The sequence below is a fragment of the Chrysochloris asiatica genome, unplaced genomic scaffold (genome assembly GCF_000296735.1).
Source record: "Chrysochloris asiatica unplaced genomic scaffold, ChrAsi1.0 scaffold00050, whole genome shotgun sequence".
NCBI lineage: Eukaryota > Metazoa > Chordata > Mammalia > Afrosoricida > Chrysochloridae > Chrysochloris > Chrysochloris asiatica.
In genome coordinates, this window is record NW_006408568.1 from 6446073 (window position 1) to 6469975 (window position 23903).

General features: G+C 45.4%; 1 protein-coding gene across 4 annotated transcripts; it reads left to right on the forward strand.

The window, feature by feature from the left end:
* The first annotated feature begins 10509 nt into the window (after positions 1–10509).
* FOXM1 (forkhead box M1) lies at positions 10510–22102 on the forward strand. Of its 4 annotated transcripts, XM_006862690.1 has the most exons (8): positions 10510–11048; positions 11619–11770; positions 13925–14116; positions 15523–15651; positions 16275–16319; positions 16997–17066; positions 17258–17433; positions 20998–22102. In XM_006862690.1, exons 1-8 carry the CDS (start codon positions 10559–10561, stop codon positions 22015–22017), a joined length of 2274 nt encoding a protein of 757 aa, XP_006862752.1. In that variant the 5' UTR covers positions 10510–10558; the 3' UTR covers positions 22018–22102. The 4 variants fall into 4 exon arrangements, with proteins under 4 accessions (XP_006862752.1, XP_006862753.1, XP_006862754.1 ...); XM_006862691.1 differs by lacking the exon at positions 16275–16319 and having other exon boundaries at positions 10559–11048; positions 20998–22017; XM_006862692.1 differs by lacking the exon at positions 16275–16319 and having other exon boundaries at positions 10559–11045; positions 16994–17066; positions 20998–22017.
* The last annotated feature ends 1801 nt before the right edge of the window (positions 22103–23903 follow it).

Here is a 23903-nt window from a genome sequence, read left to right on the forward strand (position 1 = left end):
CAATAGGTGAATGAAGAGCAGTTAGTAACCACATGATGCTGGTTGCAATCAGCTGAGAGGGCAGGCTCCAATTCCAACCCATGCCTGCAGACAAGAAACAAATGCTGGGAGGAAAATAATGCAGAAGATTCCCCAGCTCTGCCAGCTAATTCTACCATAAACTATTATCCCCATTTCAACACTGTGGGGAGCACAGCTTCCTCCACCTACTCCACTCCAGCCCACACGTAGCAGTTCATCTTCAACAACATTCATTCTGTAAACATTTAATGAGCCCATGTTGAGCACCCTGCTGGGTGATGGGAATTCAAGAGGAAAACTATTTGTTCAGTAAGTACAAGAGGACTTCAAAAAGTTCATGAAAAAATGGAATTAAAAGGGAATGGAATAGATGTCAATTCACAATAAAAAGTTTAAAAAAAGATCATGGAATTTACCCACAAACTTTTTGAAGCCCTCTCATATTTATTGGGCGTCCTGCTGTGGCTCTGTGGGTTAATGCGCCAGACTGCAAAGCCATTTGAACTGCAAGGTCGGCGGTTCAAGTTTACCAGTCACTCCTTGGAAACCTTGTATAGGGTCACTATGGGTTGGATCCGACTCGACGGCACTTAACAACAACAACATATTTATTGAGAGCTGAGCACTTGTAAGGATATGGGGTCACATTGCCCATGTCTTCAAGAAGTTGAGGGTCTAGCTAGTGGGGGAGACAGAAATTTACAATACACTGACCACACTAAACAACAATGAGAAGAATGTTCTACTCTCTTCTGGGAAAGCTTCCAGGAGAAGGAGACCCCTGACTTAGGCATGGAAAGTTTAGGAGAAATAAGCAGGGAGGGGGCTCTCCAACTGAAGAACCAAATATACAAATGCACAGGGAACATGGAGTATTGTGAATTCAGGTTATTACAAAATCAATATATAGCTAGACACAGGGTTGTTGTAGTTGTTTTGTTAAGTTCTGTGGAGTTGGTTCTGATTCATAGTAACCCTGTATAGCATTTCTGAGGAGCAGCTGGTGGGTTTGAACCGCCAACCTTGAAGTTCAAGCTGACCTTTCGGCCCAGTGCATTACCCCACAGCACCACAAAGATAAATGGCCAAAACTGAGACTGGTCTTGGAGTCAGGGTCAGATCAGAAAAATCCGTTGAGCCATATGAGCTTGGACATTAGCCTGACAAGTCACTAAAGAGTTTACTGTTTTCCCAGACTTCATTTTTCACCCCAGATAATTGTGAACATACACAAAAGTCGAGTGATTAAAATAATGAACCACCACGTACCCATCACCCAGCTCCAGCAACCATCAGCCCATGCCAATTTTGACCTAGCCACACCCCTATCCACTTTCTCCATCCCTGCATAATTTGGAGGCAAGCACAATTCCCAGTCATCCTGTCATTCGATTAATGTGATTCAAATATAGTAGAACTCAAACCAAACACACTGCTATCAAGGCAATTCTGACTCATGGCAACATTATATAGGGTTTCTGGGGCTGTAAATCTTAACAGGAGCAGACAGCTTCATCCTTCTCCCAAGGAACAGCTGGTGGGTTTAAACTGCTGACCTTGTGGTTAGCAGTCCAGTGCTTATCCTACAGTGCCAGAAAGACTCCTTAAAATGCAGCATACTAATTCTTTAGTATCATCAAATATACAGCCAGCAGGATTTCAAAGGTCTCAAAAACGCCATACCTTGTATTTTTGTTTTTCTTTTACACAGATCATTCTGGTGACAATATGAGAGGAGAGAGGCACTCTGGAGATAGGGAGACCATCTTAGGAGGTTAGTGTGTCACCCAAGAGAGAAATGATGAGGGTCTGAACTTGAGCTGGGTCAAGAGAGATGGGAGACTGGAGACAAAGGTGGGGTCAATAGCACCCGAAAGTAATAAAAAGTTACATAACAGAGCAAGTTGTTTCCACTAAACATAAATGAGTAAAAAACTTAACACGATCTGATTTATATCACAAGGTAGTAAAGATACAGATATTAAAGGGAAAGAAGGTGAGGAAAAAGGACAAGTCCCTCCCTACCTTCTCTCATTGAGCTAACATTTCAGAGAAAACACAAATAATAAAGACATCCGTTTGTTCACTCATTCACTGTTCCAGATGCTGGTAATACAAACAAAACCAAACACACTGCCATAGTCAATTCTGACTTACAGTGACCCTGCATAGGTTTCCAAGGCTGTACATCCTTACGGGAGCAGAAAGCCTCATCTTTCTCCCATGTAGAAGCTGGTGGGTTTGAACTGCCAACCTTGTGGTTAGCAGTCCAGTACTTATCCTGCAGTGCCATCAGAGCTCTCTGGAAAATACAAGGGGAATTCAAACTGTTCGTGGAAAAATGGAATTAAAAGATAATCGAATTTTTTCATGAACTTTTAAAATTCCTTCTCATATATACCACAGAACAAGATTTTATATTGTTTTAAACCTGAAAGAACAATCCATTAACTCAACTCTGAATTGTTTGGTTTTCCGTGGGAAGTGATAAGAAGTGGGGGGAAAATCATACAGGATAAGGAATTGAGCTGACTGAGTGCTATTCCAGACAAGTTGTCAGGGAAGGTCTATCTGAAGAGGTGACATGTGAGCAAAGACTGAATGAAGAAAGAACAAGTACACAATGGAAAGATATGATGAAGAATATCACAGCCTAAGAGAATAACAAACATAAAGCCCTAAGGTGGGCTATTTCTGACCTGTTGAAACAGCCAAGTCAGGGTGCCTGAAGTCAAGACTGGTTACAGGAAAGGCAGGGGCTGGTTCATGTGACACACAGGCTTTGTCAGCTAGGACTGGATTCAATTTTCACGGAGACAGAACATCACTGAAAGGTTCTACACAGGAAAGTGACATAATCTGATGTCGTTTTAAATTCTCTGGTCAACTCTCCATAAGATAGCTCAAATTTTTTCCCCTGGAGTCCTGGTTTCACAAGTCCTGGTTGGAGAAGCACTGGACTTCTAATGGCAACGTCAGCTGTTCAAACCCACCAGCCACTCCTCGGAAACCCTATACAGGATCACTATGAGTTGGAACTGATTCAACGGCACTTAACAACAACAAAACTTCTGAACTCCCTTTCTCTCTCAACAGATGACTGTACTTACCATGTCACAGAATACAGAAGCCACCAAAGGGAATACACTCATTTCCCAGAAATCAAATACTCAAATCCTGGACTACAAGGTCAATTTGAACCACACGGTTGGTGGTTGAAACCCACCAGCCACTCCTCAGAAACCATACAAGGAGTTACTTATGAGTCAGAACCAACTGGATGACACTTAGCAACCACAACAATGTACATGTGCCTCCATCCTTTCTCTCCACTTAGAGGTGTTATCAGTCACTTCTGCAATCTAAGGCCTTTCCCTGCACCTGAGCCTTGGCACCTTTCTCACTCTATACGCCTTCCTTAGGCAACCTCATCTGCTCACATTTCCACTATCTCCCTGTTCCACACATCCTCGAAGCTCAGGACCCATGTACCAATTGGCTATTTGGCAGCACGTATATGTCTCACGTGTATCTCAAACTCACTCGACACCTCTTTTTCAGGGAGAAGCCTTTATTTAGCTGATCAGTGACTACCGTGCGCTAAGATGGGGTGACTGCAGTGCCCCTTATTGTTTTCTGGGCCCTTTTATACTTATTTCTCAAGGTTGACTTTGGCTGTTATTTCTCAAGGTTGGCCTTGGCTTGGCTGGCTGGCTGGCGTCCTGTTGGAGGGCCCACCCAGATGCGAGGAGTTTGCATAAGCAGTTTTACAGAAGCCAAGTTTAGCCAGAGTTAAGGGGGAAAAGTGGTTCCGCATCCAAGGAGTTGTTGATGCTAAAAATTTCCACTTCAGCCTGAGCTCATCTTAAAAACTGGTTACAATACGGCAATTTGGACCTACATCATCATATTTAAAACTGAACTCATGATCTCCTACCACCTCCAGGGCTCTAGCTCCGAAAATGGTATCATTTGTCATCCAATTATGCAACCAGAAATCTTGACATTTCCGTCTTCCCTCTTCTCTATCCAACCCCACTATCAAGCCCTGCAATTTTACCCCTTAAACACATCTCCAAGAATCCTTCTCTATCCTCCTTTCTATATGCTCCCCAACCCCCGCTTCAAGTTCCAGCAATTCTCCCATGGAGTATCACAACAACCAGAATAGCCTATCCTAGGAAACCCTGTACAGGGTCACTATGAGTCAGAACCAATTTGATGTCACTTAACAACAACAGCAATCCACTCACAGTCCTCCTCTAAGAGAACCCATTTAAAAATTGCAAGTCTAACCATGACTCACTTCTGCTTAAAACTTTTGACTGGCTTCCTTTCATTTTTGGATCTGGCTTTCTCTGGCTCTAGCTCACCTCACACACCACACTCCATTCAGATCTCCGAGCTCAAACTCCTTAGATACATACCCACTCCACACTTCATAAGTAGGTTCCAGAAACCAAGTCATTATGTGGAAATCAGCACTGTCAAATCACAAAATGGAGGATGATTACATCATTCCATAACTGCCAAATCACATAATTACATAAATGCCAAACTACTGAAAATCATGGCCCAGCCAAGTTTAAACATAACCTCAACCACCCCAGCCAGCATTACTCCTGCTAGCACCTCCATGCTAGTTATTGTCAAATGTAAGAAGTTAATGTGCAAAATAATCAGATAGTAGATGTTTTACTATTGTCATAAATGCAAAATGTCAGAGAACTGAGATATTCTCCAGCCGTTGTACTCACCATGTTTTCTTCTCCTGCCACAGTCTTTGTACTCATTCCCTCTCTCTGTTTAGAGCACTTCCCTCCCTTTTCTGCATAATGAATCAGATCTCCCATCATGCTTCAGTCCATCAGAAAATCCTTTCCTGGGGGGTGTGGAGTTCTCTGATCCAGTCGTTTCTGCTTGGGAGGTTTCCAAAGCCCCATTCACATGTAAAAGGACATGACTTCCCACAAAAGTACACAAACAGATTCCCTCTGTAGGCTTGCAGCAGTCTGGCAAGCAGGAAGATGGCTGGATTGGGGAAGCTTGGGACAGACACTTCATTCCACACATTGACGGGTCCTGAAGGGAAGATCTGTGCCCTTTGTGTAAGACACCGGACACCACCTTTTGTTGAAAAATTATTAGCAGCTGGCAAATCTTGCACTTTATTTCACCTCCAAAACTTTCTTTATTTCTCTTCTTCCTTGCACATTTAAACGATTAGAACAGGCTCTCTTCTCTGCTTACTCCTGTTGCTTCCATGAACCCTGTTCTTGACTGCTTTTTAATAATCTTGCACCCATTTTGTTTTTTAAAAGACCCCTATACCTATGGATGCAGTAGCTCACAAGAGGGAACAAATCTTTACAATGAGGATCATTCCCACCCCCTCTATACACAGAGTAGACGGGAATGGGCAACTTGGACACTGGCTAACCAAAATGGGGGGGGAGGGGCTACAAAGGCAAGAAGTGACTGGCTTACAAAGCTTTCAAGAGGGAACCTAGATGCAGAGGGTGTGGAGGAAAGTAGAATCTCCATCGAGTAGTATCCAATCTGTCTGGGTGGGGCTGATGAAATGAAATGCAGATAGGTCTCTTGTAATACAATAGTGAATAATTGTTATCAGGACTGATTGTGAGGGTTGGGAATGTAAAGGTAGAGGTTTTGTAGCAAAAGGAGGGGAGTGATGGTATAGAAATGATATACAAGAGGATGAATGTACAACTAATGTTCTCCCATGTAAACTATCACATAATTCAAAGTAAAACTTAAAAAAAAAAAAAATGATCCATGGGGATTACCAATGCCTTTCTCCCAAAGCTAAAACTATTTTAAAGCAAAAAAAAATTTTTAAGTTACTTATTTCAATAAGGAGCTCTGGTAGTGTGTAGTGGTTACGAATAGGGTTGCGAACTGCAAGATCAGTCTTCGAAATTACCAGCTGATCCGCGGGAGAAAGATGAGGCTTTCTGCTCCCGTAAAGATTTACAGCCTCGGAAATCCTGTACAGGGTCGCTATGAATCGGAACCGACTCCACGGCACATAACAACAACAACATATCAAACTCAGGAGTGCTGGTGTGGCGCCGTGGGTTAATGCACCAGACTGCAAAGCCATTTGAACTGCAAGGCTGGCAGTTCAAGTTCACCACCTGCTCCTCGGAAACCCTATACAGGGTCGCTATGAGTCGGAACCAACTCCGTGACACTTAACAATAACATATCAAACTCACCAGCAGTTCCTCAGAAATCCTATACAGGATTGCTATAAGATGGAAATGACTCAAGGGTACTTAACAAAAACAACATATTAAACTATGGAGTCCTGGTGTAACCTGTAGGATAAGCACTGGATCACAAGGTCGGTTTAAACAGCAAAGTCAGCATTTCAAACTTACCAGCTGCTCGTCAGAAACCCTATAGAGGGTCGTTATGAGTCCAAACCGACTCAACAGCACTTACAACAACAGCAGCAATATCAAAATATGGAGTACTCTTAGGATGGCACTGTAGGATCAACATTGCACTGCAAACCACAAGGCCGGCAGTTCAAATCCAGCCGCTACTCCTCAGAATCCACTCGATGACACTTAACAACATATCAAAATAGTGGCATTCTGGTGTGACGCTGTAGGATAAGGTCAGTGGTTCATACCCACCAGGTGCTCATTGGAAACTCCCTACGGGGTCGCTATAGTAAAAATCCACTGAATGCACTTAACAATATATCAAAATATGTTGAATCAAGTATTTGTCATCTTGCAGATTGAATCCTTAAATACAGACAGAAAAGGAGTACTAAGTACAAGGAGTTCTGGTAGCAGTGTGTTACGAGTCAGGTTGCTAAACACAAGGTCAGCAGTTCAAATCTACCAACCGCTCCAAAGAAGACAGATAAAGCTTTCTGCTCCCATAAAGGTTTACAGCCTCGGAAACCCTTCGCAGGGTGGCTAGGAATCTGAAATGCACACAATCTTCAACAACCAACAAATGCAGTGAGACAATCCTAAAGAATAGCCCTAAATGGGAAACAAATAATCTTTTCTCACCCACCAAACTCAAGACCTCCTTTTATTAGACTCACAGTATTAAATGCCGTGAGTAGATTACGACTCATGGCCACCATGGATAGGGTTTCCAAGGAGCGGCTGGTGGCTTTGAACCACCGACCTTGTAGTTTAGCAGTCCAGTGCTTATCCTACAGCACCACACCAGGTCTCCATCCACTTTACAGCTATACTTCTACATTTGTTTGCTTGATTTGATAATGCCTGTGATGTGAAGCCCCCTCCTCAAATTGTCTGTAAACTCGCGGGAAAGTAAAACTGCCATTGTGTCCCCAGGGCCTGGCACACAGTAGGTGCTCAACAAACATTTATTGACTAAATAAATAAATGAAGCATTTTATATCAAAAAGCTTGGTTGGCAATGGCGAGAAGCAGAAGATAGGTTAGTAGTTGAAGAGTTCAGAGTTGAGGCCGAATTTGTGTGGTGTGTTTTCTTAAAATGGAAGAAACGTGAACAAGATCATAGGCGGCCCTCAACTCTCAATCTAGTCGAGAGTACCAGACGAACCTTAATTGGAGGCAAATGGAGTACAATTTCCCCCAATCAGCAAATCAATTAAAATAGACCTTTAAAAAGTTATGAAAATCAGGTAGGAACGTAAGGTAGAGAGAGGACGGAAAGCGGAAGAAAGCAGGCCGAGGGGGCCATGCCGGACTCTCCACCGCCTATCCGCACCCCCACACAGGAACTCCGCTACCCCACCCCAACTACCGGGCGCCCTGTCAGGCTCCTTCCCGGTCTCCCACCACCACCTCTGGGCCCACGGTCGCCGTCTCCCCTCGAGCGGATTTCAGGTCTTTCTTACCCGCCCCGCCGGGCCCCGGGCCGCGTCTCCTCTCCACTCGACTCCACAGGATTCAAGCCTGGAACGCGGAGACAAGAGCCGGCGCCGATTGGCGACGTTCAGTCACGTGACCGCAACGCTCCGCCGGCGCCAATTTCAAACAGCGGAACAAACTGAAAGCTCCGGTGCCGGACCCCACCCCCGGCCCCCGGCCTGGGACCCCCTCCCCTCCCGGGATCCCCCGGGATTCCCCACCCCTCCCGCACCTCCAGGGACCCGGCCGGCCTGGCGCGAGTCCCTGTCCGGGACCCTGGCTCGGCCCCCAGATTGGAGGAGCCCGGAGCCCGCCCTAGGAGCCCTATCCCAGCAGCGGCGGCGGCTGCAGTCGGGAGGTGAGCTGGGACGGAGGAATGGAGGCTGAGGCCGGGCCTTGGCAGAGACAGGGAGCAAGGTCTCTGGCGCCGCATCCACAGGTCCTAGGAGCGAAGAGGTCAGGGGGTCTAGCACCCGAGCGCGGGACAGGAGCGGAGGTTTGGGACCACATGAGGAAAGAGGTCTGAGTAAGGGTGCACATTTTTTTCCGCATCGAACCTGTCCTTGGCCTTTCTCACATATTTCTCTAAGCACCACTTAGCCTTTCCTGGGAGTTTGACCTCTTCACCCTGCCCACAGCATCGGGAGGGCTGGGGTGGCCTACTAAGTAGGCATGGACTGTGGCTGAAGACTGAGCTAATGTGCAGTAAGTGAAAGACAAACCCGCACACATTCCTCTGCTCTCAGGCGCTCTCACCATTTGGCAACACTGCCTCTACCCTACCATTTTGCAGGGCCCTTCTGGTTCTTGAGAATCTAGCAAGATTTCCCTGATCTGAATAGAGTTCCTCCGGAAGTCATCTGGTCTCGAACGTGCTGTTGACTATAATAAGAAGAGGCTGGCCAGGGAGAGAAAATTAAGACCTAAACCAGGAAGAAGCTCTCTTGGGGTTGTTGTTAAGTGCCATCTGGTCCATTCCAACTCATAGTGTGACCCCATATAGAGTTTCTGAAGAGCGGCTGGTGGGTTTGAACTGCTGACCTTATGGTTAGCAGTTCAGTGCTTAGACTACAGCGCTACACCAGGAGGGGGAGGATAAAATCTATTGGCTGATTGGTGGGGAGGAGTAGGAAGAAGGGAGTCCTGAGAGAGATGTGTAAGTAAAGCTGAGATTTGAAGATAAAGGAAACCTAGATCTATAAGAAGGGGAGGAGGCAGAGTAGGGAAGAGAATGTTTTACAAATATTATGAAAATGTGTGAATCGTTTTTAGAGATATAGCTGATGCCCTAAAAAAAGAGATAGCCAATTCCTCTGGCTCTCAAAGTACCTCTAAACAGAAAGGTGGAGTATTTCATATAGTGGTGGTAGTGGGCCATCGAGTCAGTTTTGACTCATGTTGTTAAGTGCCCTCGAGTAGGTTTGGATTTCGAGTATAGGATTTCCAAAGGAGCAGCTGGTGAGCTTGAACCGCCAACCTTGTAGTTCAAACTGACCTTGCAGTCTAGTACATTAACCCAAGTGCCACACCAGGACTCCATATAGGTTTCCGAGGCTAAAATATAGACAACATTCAATTACTAATAAGGCACTATATAAGTATTTTGTAAACTGAAAGAAAAATACCCTTTTATTAATGCAAGGATTATGTTATTGGACTCCTGGTGTGGCCATATAGGATCAGCACTGGACTTTGAACCATAAGGTTGGCAGTTCAAACCCACCAACTGCTCCTGTGAAAATCCTATACAGGGTCATTATGAATCTGAACTGACTGACTCAAAGGCGCTTAACAACAACAATGTTGTTATAGCCTGTGTGAAGTGAATGGCACCCCCTAGAGTGTGCATAATCTACACAACTTCACCAGGGCTTTTAATCAGAGCAAAGCTCTCCTGCAAGCCTTTTATCTCAGGTCTTGTCAGCAAGGAGACAATTTCTCCCCTGATTCTGTGGGTACTGGTCCTATAATTCACAATGTTGTTATTGTTAAGTGCTGTCAAGTCGGTTCCGACCCAAAGCGACCCTGTATAGGGTTTTTGAGGAGCAGCTGGTGAGCTTGCACCAATGACCTTGCAGTTCAAACCACAGCGCCACACCAGGACTCCATAATGTACAATGTAGAATGATGTAAAAACATAAAGGGTATATCCTATAATGGACTAGTTTTGTCAGGTTCCTAATTATCATATGTCCTCCTACTCCAGCACTGTCTTCCATTCCTGTCCCTATAATCACAGCAAGTGATCTGTATTGTCTTAGGTAAGAATATGATAATTTCCACATTTTGTAGCCATCGCTTTTATTTCTGTAGCCAAGACATTTTTAAACTAATAGCAGAAGGACTTTGGCTATTTTGACTCAAAATCCAGATTCATTTTCGCTCTTTGAATTGCCTCTGTTTGCTTCATTTTTAGCTTTCTTTTGTCAGTGGATTCATCTACTTACTCTCAAAGGTAAGTCTTTACAGAGGTCTAGAGAACATTCACCTGGGCCTTTGGGCTCATAGTCCAGGCCATATGAAGAGAAACACCTCTCTAAGAGAACCGCTTTCTCAGCCTACCAAATCTCTGATGTTGTTGCTCCTTGTACTTTCTAGGGTCCAGGCTTGTGATTCTCAATGGAGAGTGAAAGTACAGATTCATAATGAAAACCAGCCCCCGTCGGCCACTGATTCTCAAAAGACGGAGGCTGCCCCTTCCTGCTCAAAATGCCTCAGGTGAAACATCAGAAGAGGAACCTAAAAAGTCCCCTACCCAACAGGAGCCTGGTCAAGCTCGGGCCTCCAAGGAAGTGGCAGAGTCTAGCTCTTGCAAGTTTCCAGCTGGAATCAAGATTATTAACCACCCCACCATGCCCAACACCCAAGTGGTGGCTGTTCCCAACAATGCCAATATCCAGAGCATCATCACAGCACTGACCGCCAAAGGAAAGGAGAGTGGAACCAGTGGGCCCAACAAGTTCATCCTCATCAGCTGTGGGGGAGCCCCCACTCACCCTTTGGGACCCCCACCTCCAGCCCAAGCCAGCAATGATGTCAAGAGAACGGAAGTGATAACTGAGACCCTGGGACCAAAGCCTACAGCTAGGGATGTGAATCTTCCTAAACCACCTGGCCAGAGATGGGAGAGCTGTGGTATGTGATCTTCAAGGCAGAGGGGTCAGGAGCACAGCCTTCCTCATGTGTGGCAAATCTGCAGTCAGTCATAGTAATGGTTACAGCTGTTAAGTGCAAGTCTTGTCCTCATCCAGAAGCTTTGATCCACAGCCTTTGACCTTGCTGAAAGGGTTATAATTATAATTTAGTATTTCCATTGTCTTTTTTATATTGGAAAAGGATATCTTATTTCTATTTCTCCTTTCTGTCAATCCTGTAAGGAAGCAGAAAACTTAATAAAGGAAAAGACTGAAGCAGAACTGAGAAAAAGTGACTTTCCCTGTGCAGATGGCTCAAATGACTCTTCTGTAAGGTTGCCTTGCCTGGTCTCTAAGGGGCGGTGCAGCTCAGATTGAATTGCAATTTGAATTCCTCCAGAAATCCATAATACAGCAGAGTAATTTAGGACCCATTAGATTCTGCAGGTGTTCCTTATTCCTAGTCAAGGGTAGAGGTCTTGGAAGGGTGATCCCTAACCACTGATTTTGATGAGCTTACAAAACATCTGATCAGGCAGCTAAGTGGAGTCTTGGATTCCTTTCTCTCCAGCTGGCGGTGAGGCAGCAGGCTGCACTCTTGACAACAGCTTAACCAATATCCAGTGGCTTGGAAAGATGAGTTCTGATGGACTTGGCTCCTGCGGCATCAAGCAAGAAATGGAGGAAAAAGAGAATTGTCACCTGGAACAGAGTCAGGTTAAGGTGAACCACTCTAAGGTTCTCAAGAGGGAAGTCAGCATTGCAGGGATTTCTAGGAAGGGAACCTGGATCAAATGGTCTATTAGAGCAGGATGCCCAAGTTCTGGTATTTGTACCCCACTTAGTGCTAGTCCCAGAGCCCTAGTGACACCTTGGGTTAAGTGTTAGCCTGCTAACCACAAGGTCAGCTATTCAAATCGACCAGCAGCTCCACTGGAGAAAGATGAGGTTGTTTCTGTAAAGATTTACAGTCTAGGAAATCCAAACAAACAGTTCTGCTCTGTCCCATGGCGTTGCTATGAGTCAAAATCGAACCCTTGGCAGTGAATTTTATTCTAGTGCTACTCTGTGTAAGTTTTGAGCCACTTTTTCCCTAGGGTTTTTTTTCTTCCCACCTGTGAAAATGCCTTGAGAGCAGATTCCTCTGGCTTTACTGTATTTCTCTCAGCACTAAGTACAGTACTCTGTTCTTGGTAGGTATTGAGGAAATGATGAAGAGGTGTTAGTTTGGAAGCCATTTGTACGCTACAGAGGCATCCCAAAGTATGAAAGGAATCCAACATCTGACAAGACAGTTGTATTCGAAAATCTAATATTATTATAATATTAATAGCAAATAATGTAAAACTGAATGTGTTTTAAATACTTCTTAGCAATCAAAATTGACTTGACCCAGTAATATGGTCTAGGTGGTTTGTCACGTAGCTAGATTCTGTTGTTTGTGGTGGTGGTGTGCCATCAAGTTGGGTCCGACTCATAGTGACCCTGTATAGGGTTTGCGAGGCTGTAAGTCTTTGTGGGAACAGAAAGTCTCATAGATCTACTTTGCAGTGGCTGGTGGATTCAAACTGCTGACCTTGAGATTAGCAGTCTAATGCATAACCCATTATACCATCAGGGCTCCCCTTTAATAATCACATGGTAAAAATAAAATAATCACATGGTGTTGTTGGTGGTTGTGTGCTGTACAATCAGTCTCGACTCATAGCAACCCTGTATAGGGTTTCCGAGGCTGTAAATCTTTACGGGAGCAAAAAGCCTCATCTTTCTCCCATGGAACCACTGGTAGTTCAAACTGCTGACGTTGAGGTTAGCAGCCCAACTTGTAACCATTGTTGTTGCTATGTGCCGTCAGGTCAGTTCTGACCCATAGCGACCCTGTATAGGGTTTCTGAGGAGCAGCTGGTGAGCTTGAACCACCAACTTTGCAGTTCAAGTGCCTTTGCAGTCTGGGGTATTAACCCACAGCACCACACCAAGACTCCCAACTCATAACCATAGCTCCTTTAATAATCACATACCTATCCTATAATAAATGTTAATTTAACCACCTTTAAAAGTAAAGTTATATAAATGTGTATATGTATATGTAAAACTTAATTATGCTGTGAATTTAAGATTTAAGTTCTATTTTAATTTAGAAAAACGGGCATAATCAGCATTAACTAACTGTGTGCTTTGTAGAGCTGCCGCACGCTGTTGGCAGTGTTTCTCTCATATGAACGTTGAAATGAGCTAGATTATATTCACATCACATCAGGATTCGGAATAGGACTAAGACCTAGGTCTCTCTTTGATCCCCAGATCTGAAAAATGGGAATGCTTTTACTATAAAACCAGTGCTTTGAGAATCATAGTATATAACCAAACACTCCTGAGAGGTTTCAATAGAAGGAACTGGAACCACAGCTTACTGCACAGTGTCTTCAACAAAGGAGTTCTGGTGGCACAATGGTTCAGCGCTGAACCACTAACAAAAGATTGGCAATTTGAACTCACCAGTGACTCCACACCTGGAAGATGTGGCAGTCTGTTTCCATAAGGATTACAGCCTTGGGAACCCTGTGAGACAGTTCTGCTCTGTCCTGTTGCCTTAGAATCTAGCCAATGGGTTTGGTTTTGGATATCTTCAACAAAATGGTGACAGATAAATGATACAAACTATGACTAGGGACTGGACTAGACCATCCTGAGAGGCTTTTCAACCCTAAAATTTTATTCTACAGAACAGTGGTCTCAGATATTTATGTTTCTAGTATAATTCTATTTATGAGTTAAAAAGTTTATCTAGGGGATGTTTGGAGGGGAGGATGTTTCTTGTGAACTCTTCCATGCCATTCCCTTTTCTCCTTCCCTCTGGTTTCTCATAACCATCAGGTTGAGGAGCCCCCAGGAACATCAACGTCCTGGCAGAACTCTGTGTCTGAAAGGCCACCCTACTCTTACATGGCCATGATACAATTCGCTATCAACAGCACTGAGAGGAAACGCATGACCTTGAAAGACATCTATACTTGGATTGAGGACCACTTTCCCTACTTTAAGCACATCGCCAAACCAGGCTGGAAGGTATTTTATGTCCCTTAACAACCAAAGTTGGGGTCACTTTGACCTACAGTTTGTCTCTGACGTTGCACTCTAGGGGAGCAGCACAATGCACATGTACTAAACCTGTAAATGTGTCTTAGATGTTGACTTTACCTAGATTCGGTATGATCAAATCACAATTAAGAGATCCGTAGCCACTTCATCTGCCATTACCTGAAGTATACAGAGACCCTTTAATGTAGCACCAAGCTCACTTTTATGTTGCGTCAACACCTGGAATGACTATGTTGATGTTAGGAGACGATCTAGATGAGAAAAAACAAAACAAAGCAAAAACTGCCCATGAGCCTCATAAGAAGTCCTGCTGGTGCTATGAGTTATGAGTTGGGCTGCTAACTGCAAGGTCAGTGGTTCAAACCCACCAGCTGCTCCTTGGAAGAAAGCTGAGACTGTCTGTTCCCATAAAGATTTATCATCTCAGAAATCCTATAAAGCAGTTTGACTGTGCCATATAGGGTCGTTGTGAGTCCGAACTGATTCAATGACAATGGATTTGTTTTTTTTGGTGTAAGCCTCATGACTGAAGATGCATATCCTTCAATGTCACGTGTCATTTCTAGTGGGCAGGACCATTCTCTTGATTTTATCCATAGAAACATGGAGATGCCTGAGAGGCATCATAACTCAGGTAGTTGGTCGGTGTCAGAACCACAAATTAGAGCTTCTGACAGGTTCTTGTTTCCAAACCCCTCCACCACCACCACCATCCATAAAAGAGCCCTTATCTCAACTTCCGTTTTTCTTACCTACTGGGTTACGTGTCGAGCTGTTAACCACAAGGTGGGGAGTTTGAGCCCACCAGCTGCTCTGCTGGAGAAAGAGGCAGCTTCCTGCTCCCGTAAAGATTCATAGCCTCAGAAACCCTACAGAGAGTCACTATGAGTTGAAATCAACTCAATGGCAGTGGGTGGGTTTACCTGTCTTTGTTGTTGTTAAGTGCTCTTCAGTTGGTTCCGACCCTTAGCGACCCTGTATAGGATTTCCAAGAAGTGGCTGGTGAGCTTGAACCACCAACCTTGCAGTCCAAACCAACTTTGCAGTCCAGAGCATTAACCCACAGCACCACACCAGGACTCCTTACCTGTCTTGCTATACTGATTGTTGCTTCACAGTCTTAGCTGCTTTTCACAGCTATCTAAATGTCTTTATCACCAACCTAAAGAATGGTGCCAGTTTTCAATTCTTGTAGAGGTAGATAGGTTTATAGCAAAGTTGATGGCTCTGCCATTATGAAATGTAAGGGAGGGAGTTACCAAGAGGCAAGGCTGCACAAGACGCCTGACAAAGCTGGTCCTTGGTACAGTGGGAGAAACCTGAGGCTGATTTGCCCAGTTGGTTTCAAAGGTGCTGTCTTTACCTTCTTTCAGAATTCCATTCGCCACAACCTTTCTCTCCATGACATGTTTGTTCGTGAGACGTCTGCCAATGGCAAGGTCTCCTTTTGGACCATTCACCCCAGTGCCAATCGCTACTTGACACTGGATCAGGTGTTTAAGGTGAGTGTCCTCCAAACAGGGCCAGAGTGGAGGCTGTAGTATGCATCTCAAACGGATACCTGATCAGTGAAGAGTCAGAACCAGCCAATCAGTGGCTTGTGTAAAACTCACCGAATTAAGTGACGATGACAAATATCAAATGACATACTGTGCTAGACCAGGGCATGAAGAGAACTGTTCTGGTCCAAAGTATAGAAGGACTTCTCAGGGCAGTGTTTCCCACCAAACTTCCCTGTCACTAACAATTGCCTGGGTGCTTGTTAAAATAGAGCTTCCCAGGCCCCTCCCTTGCAGGTCTTCGCTCAGGGATTTGTATCTGTAAGCATCTCAGGTAATTCTTACAGACAAAAGTCTGGGAGACTGCTTTAAAAATAAAAATCTTTAGGCTAGAGGTCAGAAATTGAGCTACCAGAGCATCTTTTCAGAAAGAAGGTATTGTTTGGGAGGATCTCAGAGAGCCTTAGAGCTGACAGTACTTGTATCCATTCTCTTGGGAGGGACAGTAGCCCAGGTTGTCCTTCAACTTCCATCACAGATGTGTGTTCTTCCCAGTCTGGTCAGATTGACCACATCACTGGTAACTTCCATCTCATTTCTCTCCCACAATGCCTGGCCGCCACCAGCCACTGGACCCAGGGTCTCCACAATCGCCCGAGCACATGGAATCAGTAAGATTCTTTCCCTCTGGCTCGGGGCTTGGACTTATTTTCCTTTTGCTGCTTAGCTTGGCTTTAGTCGACAGGGGCCAGATGCTAAGCAGGGGCAGGGAGCCTAGGGCCATGTGACTGCTGCTCTAAACACAGAGCACCCTGAGGCTTCTGGGAGATAGGAAAATGAAGCTGCTGATCACTTTTGTGACCACCATCTCTTCTTGCCAGAAGCAGGGCTCAGGCCCATTTCTCCTTCCCCTCTCCCAGGCATCTAGGTGTGCTGAGCAGAGCACAGCATGGCAGGAGAACATGCCATGGGCTTGGTGCAATACAGCAGGGACAAGTGCATGGCATAATCTTTTTTTTTTAATAGCATAGATCTTTAAGGCTGCATTTTCCTCTCACTTTTGCTACCTGGCTGCTCTCGACCACTCATATAGTTGTATGCTTTAGCATCCCCTGGGGGTAGTAAGGACACGTGGTAAGGATTTTCTGCCATCCTATGTCCACATGCTGTCGACTTTTTCCCACTAACCAAGGCTTTGGAGACAGTGCTCAGCCTTCAGGCTGACTTTTTCTTTCTGGACTGTCGGTTAGCTCAGTGCACGGTACCAAAGCAGCTGGTGGGGTTCTCCTGTCATCTCCCCATCCCTTATTAACTCAGGTTTCTTTCTCTCTCTCTCTGTCACAAGCAGCAGCAGAAACGACCCAATCCTGAGCTCCGCCGGAATGTGACCATCAAAACTGAACTCCCACTGGGCGCACGTTAGTATGGGAGAGTGGGTCTCAGGCCTAGTCCTTGTTCTGGGGGTAAATCTTTACGGAATCAGACGCCAGCATTTGGTTTCCACCCAGCTCAAAGGGATCTGAACCCAGAAAAGGAGAGCAAAGCTTCTGGGATTGAGAAGGGGTCTACACTTGGTCCCCTGATCCTGATCTCTCCAATTTCCTCTTAGGTCGGAAGATGAAGCCACTGCTACCACGGGTCAGCTCCTACCTGGTGCCCATCCAGTTCCCAGTGAACCAGTCAGTGGTGTTGCAGCCCTCAGTGAAGGTGCCATTGCCACTGGCGGCTTCGCTGCTCAGCTCAGAGCTCGCCCGCCATAGCAAACGAGTCCGCATTGCCCCTAAGGTGAGTGTCCTCTGGTTTTCTCTGAGGAAAGGCTCCCATCAAATGAAAGTGCTGTAAGTACTGCTTACAAAACCATTCTAAGTGTTCCTTATAAAGTTTATAAATCTAGTTGGATAAACGAGGTATAAATACCTAAGAACATTTCATAGCATTATGTTATTGCTTGCCATTGATTCAGTTCCAACTCTTGGCAACCCCATATATGCAGAGTTGAATTGCGCCATAGGGTTTGCACTGTTGTTACCTTTGTGAAGTCAATTACTAGGCTTGTCTTCTGTGGTGACTCTGGGTGGGTTTGAACCACCAGCCTTTTAGTTAGTAGTCCAGCACTTACCCATTTGCACCACCCAGTTTTTAAGTGCCATCAAATCAGTTCCAACTCATAGGGTTCTGGGAGTCCTGGTGTGGTGCTATAGGATAAGCACTGGACTGCTAACCACAAGGTTGGCAGTTCAAACCAACTCAATGGCATTTAACAACAAAAACATAGAGTTTCTCAGGAACAGCTGATGGGTTTGAACCACCCACCAATCTTGCAGTTTCTAGCAAAAGCTGGAAAAGGAATTTGAATTACCATGTAAGTGGTGTCAGAAGGCCCATGAATACCTGATGAGTCCATAAGAATTCAGACAAGGGTGATTTTGATGTATTGGCTGGGGCAGTTAGGAAGAGTTTACAAGGGAAATAGTCTTAAAAAGAAGTAGGTTCGCATAAGCAAAGGTGTGGAGAGACCATTTTATTTGGTAATACCAAGGAGCAGGAAAGCCTTGTACCTAAAAGTAGTGGATTGAATGGGCCAGTCTAACTCAGAGTTTCTCAGCCTCAGTACTGTTGACATTTTGTGTTGCATAGTTCTTTATAGAACCAAAGGAGCTCTGGTAGCGTAGTGGTTAGGAATCAGGCTGTGAACCTTAAGGTCAACAGTTTGAAACTACCAGCTGTTCCATAGAAGAAAGATGAGGCTTTCTGCTTCCGTAAAGATTTACAGCCTCGGAAACCCTGTCCAGGGTCGCTATGAGTAGGAACCAACTCCACAACATAACCACCACCAGTTCTTTATTGGAGTCCTGGTGTGGCACTGGAGGAGGCTCAGCACTGGACCGCAAGGTTGGTTTGAACTGCAAGGTCAGCAGTTCAAACTCACCAACCGCTCCTCAAAAACCCTATGCACAGGGTCACTATGAGTCCAGAACGAATCTTTATTGGAGGAGAGCTGTGTTGCCCTGTGCACTGCAGGATGTTTCGCAGCATCCCTTGTTTCTCCACTAGATGCCAGTAGCACCCTCCAGGGGTGACAATTAAAGTGTCTCCTGACATTGCTTCAGGAGGAAATCCCCTCCTGGTTGAGCATAATTATTGGTCAAACTTTAAGGGAAGTTGAGGACAAGTTAAGCCTATACATATTAGTCATCAGTTCTGGACTTCGTAAAAAATTTTTGTGAGCAGGGGCTACCAAGTAACCAAAATAAAGAAAGAAAAGTCCTTTCCAACCCACCATCTCACTGAGATACTGAGATGGAAATAGCTTAGCCTCAGGAGGTTGGACAGACTTAGATTTGCTTTCTTTTTGTTTAATTTAACAAATATTTTAAAAATATACATAAAAGTATACATACTACATATAATTTTACATAAAGGTAGTAATATGATTACAGCACATACACTGTTTTGGTTTGCTGCCCATCTTCCTCCCTCTTTTTGGCTCCATTTCACCTCTCCTATCCCCACCTTTGGAGTCCTGGTGTGGCACTGTGGGGTAATGCGCTGGGGACTGCAAAGTTGGTTTACACTGCAAGTTTGGTGGTTCAAGCTCACCAGCTGCTCCTCAGAAACCATATACAAGGTTGATATGGGTCTCTCCTTGTCTGGAGCAAAGAAAAGTGAAGACAATGGAAGACTCCAACAATTATTTCAAAGGACGAATTGACCCTGTGAACCACAGCCTCCACTAGCCTGAAATCAAAAACACCGTATGGTACCTGGCTACCACTGTAAACTGTTCTGACTGGGATCACAATAGAAGGTCCTGGACAGAGAGGGAGAAAAAAATGTAGAACAAAATTCAAAATCAGAAAAGAGCAGCCTTACCGGTCTGGTATAGCCTGGTGGAAGCCCTGAGACTATTGCCCTTAGACACCCTTCAAACTTGGAACTGAACCCACCCCCAGGGATCGCCTTTCAGCTAAACCACAGACAGACCTATAAAGTGAACAGTAACGCCCATGAGGACTGTACTCCTCAGAATGATCAACATACAAGACCCAAAGAGCATTTGTCCAAAAACAAAGCTCAGAACTTAGGAAGGAGCAGGGAAGAAGGACAAATGGAGACAGAGAACCCAGCAGGAAGTGAGAAGAATGCTGTTCCATTGAGGAGATAGCAACTAATATTACAAAACAAAACATGTATAAATTATTGAGTGGAAAACTAATTTGCTCTGTACACTCACCCAAACAACAATTAAAAAAAAAAAATCAAAACTAAAATAGAAATTCTTCCAAGTCCCCTGGCATAGCTCTAATTCATTGCTTTTTAATGGTCACATACTAATCCATGATGTGACCATAACATAAATTTTTCAACTCGTCCACTTTTATAGGCACATTTCGTGTCTGGTGTTTTGCCCCATGAAGAACACTACAATAAATGTTTTTCTTACTAGGGCTTTTATTACTATGGGATAAAGTCCCAGGCATGAGACTGCTGAGTACCAAGGCATTTTACATTTTATTAAATATTGCTAGATTGCTTTCTAAAAACAGCTGTGATAATTGAGGTAGTCACCAGTAATAGATGACAAGACCTGTATGGCTGCCAGCAATTGGTATTAATCAGTCTTTTTTAATATTTTCCAGTCTGATGAGTATGAATATTATCTCCTTATTTAATTATATCTTTTGTTGCTTCCCAGTAAGTTTAGGCATCTTGTCAAATGTTTGGCCACTTGGAATTGCCATCTGTGAGTTGCTTATTTATAGACATTGTCCATTTTCCTCTTTGGTTTTGTTATTAATGTGAGATTTTTGTTTATGAGTAGATTTTGTCTGTTATGCTGAGGATATCTTTTTGCTTTTATTGTTTCTTACCTTTGTTTATGAAATCTCTTACCACAGTAAAACATTCCATTTTTATATAGTCAAATATGTCTCTCTTCTCTTTCACAGCTCTGGGTTTCCAGTCTTGGTTAAGAAGGTCACCCCCACCCTCCAATTGTACATGTAGCCTCTAGATTCTCTTGCAGGATATGTATGATTTCCATTCTTATATCCAAGTCTCTGTGCCTGGTATAAGATAGGCCCCCAGTTTAATTTTCTCTCAGATACGTAAGAATTATACCAGCGTCCTATTAAATACTCCGTATTTTTATCCCTGAGATAGAATTACCACATTCATCATATAATAAATGCTCATATTCAATAGTTTTCTTTTAATTGAAAAAGATAAAAAAAAAAAGAGGGTCTGCAGCAGTGTTACCAGTCCTGGTTTTGTGGTTTGCCTGGTGACAGTAGGTTGACTCACCAGGCCTCCAGGGCTCCCTTTCACCTTCCTCCCCTTGCCTTTCAGGTCCTGCTAGCAGATGAAGGGATAGCCCCTCTTCCTACTGCAGGATCGGTGAAAGAGGAGAAACTCCTGCCTGGAGAAGGTCTGTCCCCTTTGCTTTCAGTTCAGTCCATTAAGGAAGAAGAAATCCAAACCAGGGAGGAGACACCATACTTAGCGCGGTGCATCAAAGTGGAGAGCCCTCCCTTGGAAGAGTGGCCCTCCCCACCTTTCAAAGAGGACTCGCCTCACTCCTGGGAGGATTCATCCTGCTCTCCTACTCCAAGGCCCAAGAAGCCCTCTAGTGGACTCAAGTCCCCAGCCCGGTGTGTGTCTGAAATGCTGGTGATTAAACGGAGGGAGAGGAGGGAGAAGAGCCGGTCCCGAAGGAAACAGCACCTACTGCCTCCCTGTGTGGATGAGCCCGAGCTGCTCTTCTCAGAGGCCCCCAGCACTTCTCGCCGAGCCGAAGAACTCCCTTTCCTAGCAGAGCCCCCCGAGCCAGCCCCCCAACTAGCCTACTCCCAGGAGGAAGGAGGACCCTTTAAGACACCGGTTAAGGAGATGCTACCCATCTCCTCCACCCCAAGCAAATCTGTTCTCCCCTTGACCCCTGAGTCCTGGAGGCTCACACCCCCAGCCAAAGACGGGGGGCTAGATTTCAGCCCAGTCCGAACCCCCCAGGGTGCCTTTGGTCCCCCACCTGACTCCCTGGGGCTGATGGATCTCAGCACCACCCCACTGAAAAGTGTTCCCCTCTTTGACTCACCCCGAGAGTTCCTTAATTCAGAGCCCTTTGACCTCACCTCTGGCCCCTTCAGCAGCTGTGCCCCCTCAGATATGGAAGCCCCCAAGCCAGGTTCCTCTGAGCTGCAGCCTCTCAACCTTTCAGCCAATCACTCTCTGGCCGAAGGTCTGGTTCTGGACACAATGAATGATAGCCTCAGCAAGGTCCTGCTGGATATCAGCTTCCCTGGCCTGGAGGAAGACCCGTTGGGGCCCGATAATGTCAGCTGGTCCCAGTTCATTCCTGAGCTGCGGTAGAGACCTGGCCCAGTCCTTGTTCATAAGCTGCCCACTCACATGACCAAGCAGTCCAGGTTCAGTGTACCCCAAGCCCTCTGAAGGAAAACAGCAGGCAGCCATCATCTGTGCCCCTTAGGGCCATCTTTCCTGGTGATGCCCAGGCAGCAGGTCATACCTTAGTCACCACCAGGACCTCAGTACCAGTAACCGGTTTATCTGCCACCTTCAGCTCCCCAGGTAAACCTGGTTCTTCTACTGCCCTACTGAGAGCCGAAGGGTGCATACAGCAAAAATAAGGGTGAAAGGGACGAGGAACTCCCCCAAACTTTCCATTCTGTACCCAGCAGGCTTGTAAATAGTGTATATTCTCCAAATTATCCTCTAATTATAAATGTAAGCTTATTTCCTTAGATCATTACCTGGGAAGGCAGATAGGAGGGCAAGGAGGCTCAGTTTGCTTCTGTTCCTTGCTTTGAGTTCCTAGAGATGGGAAGGACCTGCAGTGCAAGGTTTCTTCTAGGCCCAAGGTACCTAGCTCAAGGGTTCCTTACTGGAGATACCCAGACCCGGACATGTTCAACCCATGTCCCTCTTCCTGTCCCTCCACCCCATGTTTCCAAGTCAGCATTCCTGCAAGAGGAAATCCTGGTAGCAGTTTTTTGTATTCAGTCAAGAGTTGGATTTGGGAAGGGCGATGGATGCTTCTGAAGCAAAGCATGTATGTGTGTGCTTCATCAGATGCTCCTTTGATAGTGTCCCTAGTCATGCCGGGGAGACTACCATGGTCAAGAAAGAAGCCAGAGCCTTAAGAATGCTAGAAGGGCCCCTGACCTGCCTGGCTTCCTTAGCTTGCACCTCAGCTTTGCAAAGAGCCACCCTAGTCCCCAGCTGACTTCATGCATGCGAGCCAGCTTAACAACACTACTGTAACTACCTTCTCAAATAAAATCCAGAGTGGAAATGTTGGTCGCTGTGATGTACTGGTGTTTGATCCCTAAGGCAAATGCAGGGGTTGGAAAGATGATGGCGGTAAAGGAGAAGAAGCGAGGCCTGAGCTGACCTGAAGAAACACCCGATGGATTGAGTGCAAAGAGCTTTACTATGGATCACCCTTCCGCACCCTGTATAGACACATGCTCTTTGTAACAAATTACAAAATTTCCTGATGTTTACCTGGCATGGCCAGTGCTTTTTCCCTATATCCATGACTGTTCACTGGGACCTGTGGACCTGCTGGGTAATTTAGGTCTTTTGGGACTCCCAGTAAGGTAAAAGAGTCTTGGTGTAGCACTGTGGATTAATGCACTGGACTGCAAGGTCGGTGGTTCAAGCTCACCAGCCACACCTTGAAAGCTCTATATACAGGGTCACTGTGGATTGGACGGCAGTTAATGGACTTGACAGCCTAGACAAGGGCTGGTCCTGGAAACACTAGGCCTACTTACAGAAAGCCAGCCAGCTTTCCCCCTCCCCAAAGCAGCTCCCGTTACCACCTTTGGCAGCCAAACCAGAGAGTCCTAACCTCTACTTATCTTACCTGAAAAACAGCTAGGGACCCAGGGGACTGGAGAGCCTCCTCCCTCACCACACAGGAGATATCTCCATAGCAACTCCAGCAGCAAACAATGGAGCCAGAAAGGGTTTCCCCACAAAGCTGCCCCTCCTGGCTCTTGAGACAGAAGAATGGCCAGCAGCCCACAAAGATCCCCCAGAAGGCAATGCAGCCCATCCCACCTCAGAAAACCTTTCCTGCAGGTAGGGGGCGGGACCACCTCAGCAGCTTACGTATTTGTACCCTGAGGGACTAGGGTGTGATGGGCCACCTGGACAGCAGAACTCCTAGCCTGTAAACCATAGTTTTACCCTCTTAGTCCACCGAAGCTGAACAGGAAACTCAGGGGAAA